This window comes from Pleurodeles waltl, chromosome 6 (genome assembly GCF_031143425.1).
Source record: "Pleurodeles waltl isolate 20211129_DDA chromosome 6, aPleWal1.hap1.20221129, whole genome shotgun sequence".
In the NCBI taxonomy this organism is placed as follows: domain Eukaryota; kingdom Metazoa; phylum Chordata; class Amphibia; order Caudata; family Salamandridae; genus Pleurodeles; species Pleurodeles waltl.
The window spans coordinates 1574161042-1574173041 of record NC_090445.1 but is presented as its reverse complement, the minus strand read 5'-3'; the positions used below and the strand labels follow the sequence as shown (position 1 = coordinate 1574173041).

Here is a 12000-nt window from a genome sequence, read left to right as displayed (position 1 = left end):
CGATGAGGGGGGATGAGTTCTATGCGGTCTCAATTTATGTGGGCAATACTGGAACCAGAGGAAAGGCAGATTCAGTGGTACTAACTCAAGAATCTGTACGAAGACTAGGACATCAGGAGTAGTGTACCCTAAGGAGCTCGCATTAGTGAGAAAAAGATATAATTATTACAGTTTTACTACAGAAGTAGTGCCAATTCCCAAAGGTAAAGAGGTTAGGGATGTTCTTTGAGATTCAACTATATCAACTCTTTGCAGTGCAACATTTCCGTGACTAGTTATTAGCTTTTCATCTCTGCTTGAACATGCATAGGTTTTTGGTTTATCAGTTGTATTTGTGGGGGTGACCGGAAAATCGGTTCTGTAGTTCTTAAAACGTAGAACCTTATTTAGAGTTTGGCAGATGGATACTCTGTCACAAACGTAGTGAATGTCCCATCCACAGACATGCAAAAGGATTATTGCCTGTCACTTGCAATATAACAGAACGCATATTTACCTTGTTTCAGCAAACTATACCATCCTCCAAACTCTAAATAATGCCCATATCGTTTGTGTCTTTTTTTTGTTTTTTGTTTTCTTTGTTCAAAATAGTTTTGGCCTAATCCGTGACTGAGGTAAATCATACAGAAAGGTGGGAATCTTTGTAAGTGTTGTTGATATGGGAATGGCAGCAAGTGCAGGGACTTACCTTTATGCAGATGGTATGTGGTAGCAAGAGTGCCCTGGGTAGGGTGTACATGCCTTGAGGACTGCAGCTTATTATTACATTGCAGAAATAACTTAAGTAAGCCATGAAGATATGTTTTTTCCCTGTATTTTCTTGTTGCATCAGTTTGTTTGCCCAGTCTTCACAAATTTCTTCCATTTTATTTTCAAAAATGAGCTCCTAAGCTTTTGCTGTAAATATTATGCATATTTTGTAATTGTTTTGTATTGCTGTGTGACTTGCATGCAAAAATGCACTTTCAAAGTCCATTAAATGTTTTTCTTTTCCATTTCAGACCATTAACTTTCAGCTTGTAGATGGCCATATGGTATTTGGCGTGTGTTAAGTCAAGACCCTTGGATTCTCTCTTGGTTGGATTCAGGACCTTGTGAGAATATGCTGTTTTCTCTGCGGGAGCTTGTGCAGTGGCTCGGCTTTGCCCATTTTGAAATCTTTCTCCACGTTTTGGCCGTTCTTATCTTCTCTGTCCTTCTGGTATTGAAAGTGGATGGTTTTGTTACTGGCATTAGCTGGTGGAATGTCTTCATCCCGTTTTTCGCAGCTGACGGCTTAAGTACTTATTTTACCACCATTGTCTCTGTACGGCTGTTCCAAGATGGAGACAAGAGACTGGCCGTACTCCGTCTCTTCTGGATTCTCACCATACTTAGCCTGAAGTTTGTTTTTGAGATGCTGCTCTGTCAGAAATTGGTGGAACAGTCTCGAGATCTCTGGTATGGACTGATTATGTCACCTATGTTTATCCTACTTCAACTCCTAATGATCCGCGCATGCAGAGTGAACTAGAGCTGCAACACAAGCAGGAACAGCAGGCAGTATGGAACAATACATGAACTTCCAGTGTTTTCGGCATCTATTGCATTGAAACATGTTTATATTCTTGGTGACTAAACTGAAACAGTTTCACGTGCCAGTCTTTCCTATCCCAAAACAATAAGCCGGTCCTCATTTTGTTTTGTTTTTTTTCAATCTTGTCTTGGATCACAGAAATGCACCATACGCCCTTAACTGTAAAGCCCTAATTAATGTAATAAGTTATGTTTTTTTTTTTTTTAAATAAATGTTTATTTAAATATGAATTTTCATTGGATTTATAAAGTAAAGACAGCAATGTGTGCTCTTGGACAAGACGCAGGTTTCCTTCCTGTGTGAGGAGCTTGCAGTGGTAGGAAGTAAGAAGCTTTCCTAAAAGCAGCCTGATCTTTACAACCCACTGTGACTCAGGCGTGTCCAATAATCATCATTTGAAGTCACCAAGAGCACAATTACCAGGATGATTAGTAGGTAAAATTAAATATCAGGACTGCAAACATGGAGTCCCAGGACAGTGTAATTTGATGACCCTAAATGCACTTTACCTCCGTATTTGTACAGGAGCAGCTTTAGGATTTTGGCCATTGATAGACATGTTGATGAGGTTGCTTAGCAACATGCCCTATTTCACGAAACCACCGACATTCAGCTTATGGGTTATCACGTCACCATAACTCCTCCATGATATCTTGAATAATAGGATTCAGTAAATATAATTATCCACGTTCTGTTTGTGCTTGTGTCTTATTCGAACAGGCCAATTGCAAGAAAACATAAAGCCAGTTTAAAATGTAAGGATTTTTAAAAGGACCAGTGGAATCTGAACTTGACATAAATTTGTGATTACATATTCTTCTTTTGTTTTACATTGTCCTGTGTTATGTGAAGTGTTAAGATTCCTGCAAAGAGAACGTATTTCTATTTTCTTTTAAGGATTTAGCTCGAAAGAAGCTGTGTTCGTCTTTGCTTTGTATTCTTCATATTTTTTCTATATGCCTGTTTTCTTTGAATCCTGTTTTTTTTATTTTTTTTATTATTATTATTTTTTAGGTATTATGTGGTTTCAAAGTAAACCAAATGGATTTGCAATCGAATTTAGTTTTTGTTCTTACTATTACTAATGGATGGTGAATTACAGTTGAATTTGCACCACAGTGCATGTGTTTAGTCTCTATTCTGTTAAACTTCTGTTGTATATCAAAGCACTTGCATTTGCTTGGCCTCAATTGAAGTGTTTCTTTGCGCATATGTTGAAACAATATACTATGCATATTTTTGTCCGCTGATATTGTATGTCCTGCTCATTCTCTTCTCTCTCTCCCACACATGGTCCATGTTAAATATAGTGATATGTAATGGAGTCATGTTGGACTATTTCATTTTTCAGAGGAGTAATCCAAACTTAATTTCTTTTTTTTAACCCCTTCGCTGCCAGGCCATTTCCCCCTCCTGTGCCAGGCCTTTTTTTTGCCTATTTGGGGCAGTTCGCGCTTAGGCCCTCATAACTTTTTGTCCACATAAGCTAGCCAAGCCATATTTGCGTCCTTTTTTTCCAACATCCTAGGGATTCTAGAGGTACCCAGACTTTGTGGGTTCCCCTGAAGGAGGCCATGAAATTAGCCAAAATACAGTGAAAATGTCCCATTTAAAAAAAAAAAAAAATGGGGAAAAAGTGGCTGCAGAAGAAGGCTTCTGTTTTTTCCCCTGAAAATGGCATCAACAAAGGGTTTGCAGTGCTAAAATCACCAGCTTCCCAGCTTTCAGGAACAGGCAGACTTGAATCAGAAAACCCAATTTTTCAACACAAATGTGGAATTTTACTGAGACATACCCCATTTTTACGATTTGTTTGTGCTTTCAGCCTCCTTCCAGTCAGTGACAGAAATGGGCGTGAAACCAATGCTGGATCCCAGAAACCGAAACATTTCTGAAAAGTAGACAAAATTCTGAATTCATCAAGGGGTCATTTGTGTAGATCCTACAAGAGTTTCCTACAGAATATAACAACTGAAAAAGAAAAATATTGAAATTGAGGTGAAAAAAACTGCAATTTTTCTCTACGTTTTACTCTGTAACTTTTTCCTGCAATGTCAGATTTTCGAAAGCAATATTCCGTTACGTCTGCTGGACTCCTCTGGTTGCGGGGATATATAGGGCTTGTAGGTTCATCAAGAACCCAAGGTACCCAGAGCCAATAAATGAGCTGCACCTCGCAGTGCGTTTTCATTCTATACCGGGTATACAGCAATTCATTTGCTGAAATATAAAGAGTCAAAAATAGCTATCAAGAAAACCTTTGTATTTCCAAAATGGGCACAAGATAAGGTGTTGAGGAGCCGTGGTTATTTGAACATCTCTGAATTCCGGGGTGACCATACTAGCATGTGAATTACAGGGCGTTTCTCAAATAGATGTCTTTTTTTACACACGCTCTTATATTTGGAAGGAACAAATGTAGAGAAAGCTAATCTATGTTCCCCCAAGTCTCCCGATAAAAATGATACCTCACTTGTGTGGGTAGGCCTAGCGCCCGCGACAGGAAATGCCCCAAACCGCAACGTGCACACATCACATTTTTTTTTAAAAGAAAACAGAGGTGTTTTTTGCAAAGTGCCTACCTGTAGATTTTGGCCTCTAACCCAGCCGGCACCTAGGGAAACCTACCAAACCTATGCATTTTTGAAAACTAGAAACCCAGGGGAATCCAAGATGGGGTGACTTGCGGGGCTCTGACCAGGTTCTGTTACCCAGAATCCTTTGCAAACATCAAAATTTGGCCAAAAAAACACTTTTTACTCTCATTTCGGTGACAGAAAGTTCTGGCATCTGGGAGGAGTCACAAATTTCCTTCCACCCAGCATTCCCCTAAGTCTCTCGATAAAAATGGTACCTCACTTCTGTGGGTAGGCCTTGCGCCCACGAAAGGAAATGGCCCAAAACACAACGTGGACACAACACATTTTTTCACAGAAAACAGAGGTGTTTTTTGCAAAGTGCTTACCTGTGGATTTTGGCCTCTAGCTCAGCCGGCCCCACGGGGGGGCAGAAATGGCCTAAAATAAATTTGCCCCCCAACCCCCACCGGGGAGCGACCCTTGCCTATGGGGTCGCTCCCCCTGCGTGACATTGGCGCCAAAAAAAAAATCCCCGGTGCCAGGTGGTTTCTGCCCCCTTGGGGGCAGATTGACCTAAAATTGGCCAATCTGCCCCCAAGGGGGGCAGAAATGGTCTAAATACAATTTGCGACCCTTGCCTAATGGGTCGCTCCCCATCTCTAAAAAAAACAAACAAACAAAAAAAAAAACACACACATTTTTTTTCCCCTGGCTGGCTTAAAATAAATTTGCCCCCCCCCAAACACCCCCCCCGGGAGCGACCCTTGCCTATGGGGTCACTCCCCCTGCGTGACATTGGCGCCAAAACTAAAATCCCCGGTGCCTAGTGGTTTCTGCCCCCTTGGGGGCAGATTGACCTAAAATCGGCCAATCTGCCCCCAAGGGGGGCAGAAACAGTCTAAATACAATTTGCCCCCAGGGGAGCGACCCTTGCCTAATGGGTCGCTCCCCATCTCTAAAAAAACAAACAAAAAACACAAAAAAAATTGCCCTGGCGCCTAGAGGTTTCGGCCTAATAATAGGCCGATCTGCCCCCAGGGGGGGCAGAAATGGCCTAAAAGAAATTTGCCCCCCCAACCCCCACGGGAGCAACCCTTGCCTACGGGGTCGCTCCCCCTGCGTGACATTGGCGCCAAAAATAAAATCCCCGGCGCCTAGTGGTTTCTGCCCCCCTTGGAGGCAGATTGGCGTAGCAAAAAATGGCCGATCTGCCCCGTGTGGCCTAAATACAATTTTCCCCTCAAGGGGAGCAACCCTTGTCCAAGGGGTCGCTCCCCATCTGTAAAACAAAAAATCGCGCTGGAAGAGGAGGCCCCTGTGACAAATCAGCGCGCGCTCGCGTGCTGATGTCACGGGGGGTGGGGGGGTCGGGTGGAAGGGGAAGGGCTTCCCCTTCCATCCCTGCCTTGGGGGGGGGGAGGGGAGTGCACAGGGGGGGCACGGTAGCACTCCCCCAAGTTCCCGTGCCTTGGACGAGGTGACCTCGTCCAAGGCACACGGGAACTGTAGCCTTGAACGAGGTCACCTCGTCCAAGGCACAGAAGCGGTTAAAAGTTCATACAAACTAATTTTTTATTTTCACCTTATATTTTCCCAAAAAATGGATATGTGTGTGTATGTGTGTATATGTGTGTATATATATATATATATATATATATATATATATATATATATATATATATATTATATACATATATGCTTTTTTAGTTGGCCCTCTTCATTCATCAGTCTGTTCAATTGCCATTCGTATTGTGCATCAGCCCACCACAGCATGAATCAGTGGATCAACTCACCTTAGCCAATGGCACGGTTCACTGTGAGTGACAGCATTTGCTTGTGAATTTCTACATGTGCCTTAAAAGTAGCCCACTTCAAGTCTGTTTTGTTTCAGCTTTCATTTTCATGTTTTTACTTATTTATTTTTGCATTGGACCATTTTTTTTTTTGCAAACATTTGAATGTCACCTTTACAGACAGCAGTATTTTTACTTTTTATTACCTTTGCACTGTCAATGCTTATTGCATGTTAGCAATTTAAATTCAATCAGCCTTACCAGTGCCAGACCTATTTGATGTGCATGGGCTTGTTTCCACTTGCCTAAAATAAAAAAAAAATTATTTAAAAGAAAAATATTTTTATTGCATTTTCTCTTTAGATCCATTTCCAGCATTTGGCAAGTACAGTATCAAAATGTGATAGATCTATTACACTATTAATACACAATTTAACACTTTGACAACAACAACTTAACTGAGGTCTATACCGCTTATTTAAAAGGGAGTTCAAGTGCGGTTTCTAAACGTTCGCTTTTGCCATGTGTGAATCGTAAACAAGTGTGCCCCGGGTTGGGTATGTTCATTTATGGGTCTTGTGGTTGTGTACTGTGTAGGGGGAGGTCCGGATCGAGGACAGTGTGTGGTGTCTGGGCTACGTTAGCTTTTGTGCCTATGTGGAATGCTAGGTCCACTCTGGGCAATCACTGTGGGTTGCTTCGAGCAGCATGGGCGGACGTGGGAGCGCCGGTCGGTCATGAGATTCAAGTCGGTGGGACCCCGTAAGGGATGGGGGCAACCCCGATAAGCGGTTGATTGTTTTAAGAGTTATCATATGTTCTAGTTCATGGCGGTTTCTCATCGCTTTTGGCCTGCCAATCAGAGTTTCCCATACCTCCCTGCCTGCTTGCTGTTGGACCCCCCCCTGTTAAATTCCGCAGCACCATTAGCTCTGCGCTAGCCCATCTCAGTATCGTGCTGTGCCAGGTTTTCAGATCCGGGGCAGTGGCCGACTTCCAGTTCATTGCTATCAGTCTTTTGTACATTACGTAGGCTAGGTCTATAAACTTATGTAGGTGCTTATGTTTCTTGTCTCTCTGTCTCAGACCCAGCAGGCAGGATTTAGGGTCTGCTGTGAGTACCAACCCCATCAGTTCCGATACCTTCTCCACTATCCCACTCCATTGCTCGCGCACCTGGGCGCAATCCCATACCATGTGGAAGAAGTGTGCCAGCGGGGCTTGGCACCTTGGGCAGGCTGGGTCTGAGCTGGGGAGCATTCGTTTAATCCTAGCTGGTGAGAGGTACGTTTGGTGCGTATAATTAAATTGCGTATATCGAAACCTAGGGTTTCTCGAGACCCCCTTTGTATGGTGTAGTGCGTTCGGCCATTCTTCCCGCGAGATCGGGGTTGGGAGAACATCGTTCCACCTTGTTAGTGCCTTTTCCAAGTTGGGTGCGGGGTGCTTGTTCAGAGTTTTGCATAGGTTCGATACAATCTTCAGCTGGCTATCATATTGTAGCATATGATGCAGTGCTGAGGAGGTCGTCTGTTCTTGGTTCCCTGTCCCCCACATCTTTTTGATAGAATGGCATATGGCGTGATATGTCATAAACTGCCCAGGATTCACTGAGGTGAGATCACGTGTCGATTCAAAAGACATTAGTTTCCCCTCATCAAAGCAGTCGCCTATCGCCTCTATTCCCGCCTCCGTCCACGCCGCCAACGAGCGTTTTCTTTCTCCTCCCGCCCAACCGGGAAGTGCACCCAGCTGCACGAGAGGCAAATAGGGGAGCGCGCTGCGGGTGTTATGAATGTATCTCTTCCAGCATATATGCGCCACCAGCATAAGTGGTTTGTCGGACGCCCCCCCCCTGGAGCCCTGGACGCCAGCCAAGCGACCAAGGACGCGCCGCTCAGATTCGCTAGCGCCCAAGCAGATTCCGCCAGCGCGGGTCTGTGTATCCAGCTCAGTATCCACTGTAGCTGCGCAGCCGCGTAATAGCGCTCGAAAATAGGGGCTCCCAGGCCACCCGCAGTCACCGGCGCTGCAGTGTGGCGACGCGCGCTCTGCCTCCCGCCCATATGAGTTGCAGCAGTGCTCCATTCAGGTCGCGGAAGAAGCTCCTAGGGATCAAAAGCGGCAATGCCGAGAAGTAGTACAAAAGCCTAGGTAATATCAGCATGTTTGCTATCGCCACTCTGCCCATCGGTGACAGCGGTAGTTTACCCCAGAAACGTAGTGACCCTTTAATGGAGGCCAGCGCTCTCCCCAAGTTTCCATCTCTGAAGTACTCTGGTTTGCGGTATATTTGGACCCCCAGGTATTTAAATGAATCAAAGCACCATTTTAGGTGCCCAGTCGAGGCAGTTTCCCTGTTTGACAGTGTCCGTGCGGACAAGGGGAACGTGCACGATTTTTCTCAGTTCACTACCAGACCGGACATTATTCCGAATTCAGACAGGAGTGTAATTACTGGTGGGATTGTCTTGCTTCCTCTGCGCAGATATATTAAGGCATCATCTGCGTACAGAGATTATATGTTTCGCCCGTTCCTGAGTATGCCCCAACTGTCCTCCATCAACCGCAGGCGAGTGGCTAGTGGTTCCATTGCTATAGCAAATAATAGGGGGGACAAGGGGCATCCCTGTCTAGTGCCTCTAGCGATCGGGATGCTGTCGGACACAGTTCTGCCCGTTTTGACGCGTGCCTGTGGCTTGGAGTACAGCGTTTGCACCCATTATATATATTTGGGGCAATTCCCATTTTCCCGATAGTGACAAACAGAAAATCCCACCCCAGCGTATCAAATGCCTTTTCGATGTCCAGTGATAGAACCATTTCCTTATGTGCCCCCGGTGAGGTACCTCCCATCACTCCCATTAATCTACGGATATTCAGGAAGGTATTACGTTTGGGGATGAAGCCATTTTGGTCTTCATGTATCAAAGTGTGGATGACAGGTGCCAACATGTTAGACAATATTTTGCCCAGAATTTTACAGTCAGTGTTTAAAAGTGATAATGGCCTGTAGGATTTAACATCTGTGGGGTCCCGCCCCTGCTTAGGCAGGACCACTATCATGGCTTCTCTTTGCGTGGGGGGCAATACCTTGTGGTTCCAGGCCTCCTCGTATACTTTCAGCAAATGAGGCTTTAAATGGTTCGAGTATTTCGCGTAGTATTCTAGTGGAAGACCATCTATTCCTGGTGCCTTATTTCTGGGCATCTGTGTTAATGCTACTTCTAACTCCACTACACTCAGTGGGGCCTCCAATTTTTCAATGTCTTCCTGCGATAATTGTGCTAATTGGGAGCCTGCGAGGAAGGTTGTAAGCTGCGCGGGTGTACAAGCCGCTCGTTTGGCGTAAAGGTTCGTATAGTTTTCCCTGAACGCCCCATTTATATCAGTCTGCGTGGAGGCCATCTCGCCAATGTCTAGCTTTATGGCCCCTATTGGGGACTGCTGCCGGTCTCCATTCAGGAGCCAAGCCAGCAGCCTGCCTGACCTGTCTCCCTCCGACTGCTGTCACATCAGATGATATTTATGATCGTGCTTGCGGAGGCGAGAGTCTGCTTCTTTATATTATATGCGCGCCTATTTTAATGCGGTGTCGGGTGTCTCCTCCCTTGCCACCGCTATTTCAAGTGCTCTCAGTTCCTTCTCTAAGTTGCTAATCTCCATGTGTAGAGTGCGCCTGACCCCCCAGGAGGACGACATGCAGTACCCCCTGACTACCACCTTGTGTGCTTCCCATTCTGCCGCCCTTGAGTTCGCGGATTCTGAGTTAATTTCCCAGTACAGCTTCAAGGCCATGTTCAGTCCCTCTGCATATGCCTGATCTTGGAGTGCTTCTGGTTGTAACCGCCATGTAGGGATTGCCGAGTGAGTTCCCCCCCCATTTTAGAGGCATTTTTAGCAGAGAGTGATCCGACAGTGTCTTAGATAAGTATTCTGTCCCGCTCGTCATCGTGCATATATCAACCGTACCCCAGATTATATCTATTCTTGTGTCTACCTTATGGGACACAGAGTAAAATGAGTATTCTCTCTGTCTGGGGTGGTGCATGCGCCATAAATCATAAAGTCTCATGTCGTCCGCCCATTTCTGTAGGGGGCTCTTGGCGCTTCTGTTTGTTATTCCTTTCTGGGGGGGGGGGGGGGTTGATCTGTCCAACGCTACATTGGGTAAGCTATTGAAGTCGCCTCCCCATATAGCCGGGGCTGCAGGGCTTACTAGTAGTGCCGAGGTAAGTGTCTCTAAGAATCTCGACTGTACATTGTTGGGGGCGTAAATCCCTATGATCGTTAAATGGCTCGCGTCTAGTTGTCCCTCTACTATTGCATACCTGCCACCTGGATCTAGTTTATACGAGGTTCGGACAAACGGGTCGCCGCCTGCTATCCATATCAGTACCCGCCTGGCGAACGCTGAGTATGCTGTGCCTGTTATCTGTCCGCCCCACTTCACCCGAATCTCCTGCAACTCAGTTTCCAGTAAGTGTGTTTCTTGTAGGATAGCTATGTGGACCTTCTGGCGTTTGAGACGTGCGTGCACTTGCGTTCTCTTACCCGGTGCGGCCATTCCCCTTACATTCTACGTGACTATCTCATATTGGTGTGCGTTCGTGTGTTGAGCCATGTGTTATTGTGTAATGCCGCACCCATGTGCCCTCTCCGGGTTACGATTGCCTTCTGGTTGCCTCCCCATTTTACCGGGTATATGTTTAAGACTGGCATGCGTGATAGTGTACCTTGATGGTTGAGTTGACCTCTTCTAAACCCCTTAACTCCCAACTCCCCACCCCCCCCCTCTAACTATTTCCCCCATCCAACTACTAACACGCATAAAAAGAAAGCCCCACGCTTTGCTGCTTAGTGGGGGTCTGTATCCGTTCGAATACTTGTGGGGGAGCCATCATAGGGGTCAGATGTGCCTCCTGTGTGGAGCTCACATCCTTTCTCAGACCTAGTCTGTGAGTGTACGCATGTATAGGTGTGGGCACCCCCGGTAGGTTTGTTTATTTGTCCCCCCGTCCCATCTGTTACTACTTATTGAGCAGCAGTCACAGTGGTCGAGGATTAATCATTCAAAAGATACTCTTTGGAGCCAACACAGCTGGCAGTACAATTCCTGTTGCGGCCACTTCTGTATTCCAGTCTCTTGCTGCCCTATTAGGGCTGTAGTGGCCGTTTTATTATTGCAGTACACAGTTCACAGTTCATCCGCAGTTCTGGGGGTAACCTCCGGGCCCCTGAGCGCCTCTGTGATCGTGGATTCCGAGCTGGCCGAGTCCGAGCCCGTCAAGGGGCCCGTCCTGAGTGTCTCGAAAGAGTTCTGCATTAGTATTGGGGTTTCTTTTAATACTTTTGCTCTTTCCTCCGCTGCCTGTCTCTCTGTGGGCTGGCCCCTGGGGAGTCTCTTGCTGCGCTTCCTTGATGTGGAGGTCGACCATTCCTCCTCTTCGTTTGCTCCTTCGTTGGACTGTGCTATGCCTTTAGCGTGCATCCAGGTCCAGGCATCTTCAGGGGAGGTGAACATATGAGTGCGTTCTTCTAAATTCACCCTCAGCTTGGCTGGGAAAAGGAGGGCATACTTGATATTATGTTCCCGAAGTCGTCGTTTGATTTTCACGTAGGAGTTCTGCTGTTTCTGTACTTCTTGAGTGAAGTCTGGATAAGCGTGGACCACTGAACCTTCATATTGAAATGGGCCTTTGCTGCGGAATTGCTGCAGTATCAGGTCCCGGTCCCTATAGTTCAGGAGTCTCACTATCAATGATCTAGGTGGCTGGCCCGGTAGTGGCGATCTTCCTGGGATTCTGTGCGCACGTTCTACTGAGAAAAACTTCGAGGTGGAGCCGCTCAGTACTTCCTTGATTAGCCACTGTTCTGTTATTAGTTCCGGGCTCTGTTCGGTGGATGCTCAGGGAACCCCACTAAGCGAATATTGTTGCGCCGGGATCTACTTTCTGCCTCTTCGGCTCGTCTCCACAGGATCTTCACCTCTGCGTCCAGCCGCTGAATCTGTTTCTGGTTGTCCGAGACTGTGGGGCATGTCGCGCTTAGG

At 46.1% G+C, this 12000-nt stretch overlaps 1 protein-coding gene across 3 annotated transcripts in view; it reads left to right on the top strand.

The window, feature by feature from the left end:
- The window catches only part of TMEM203 (transmembrane protein 203), a 50669-nt gene extending 47843 nt beyond the window's left edge, over window positions 1-2826 (top strand). For all 3 annotated transcript variants that reach the window (XM_069241333.1, XM_069241334.1, XM_069241332.1), the window contains exon 3: window positions 1002-2826. In XM_069241333.1, coding sequence (XP_069097434.1) covers window positions 1103-1513 — 411 coding nt within the window. In that variant the 5' untranslated portion in view covers window positions 1002-1102 and the 3' untranslated portion in view covers window positions 1514-2826. The remainder of the gene's footprint in view (window positions 1-1001) is intronic.
- Window positions 2827-12000: the final 9174 nt, after the last annotated feature.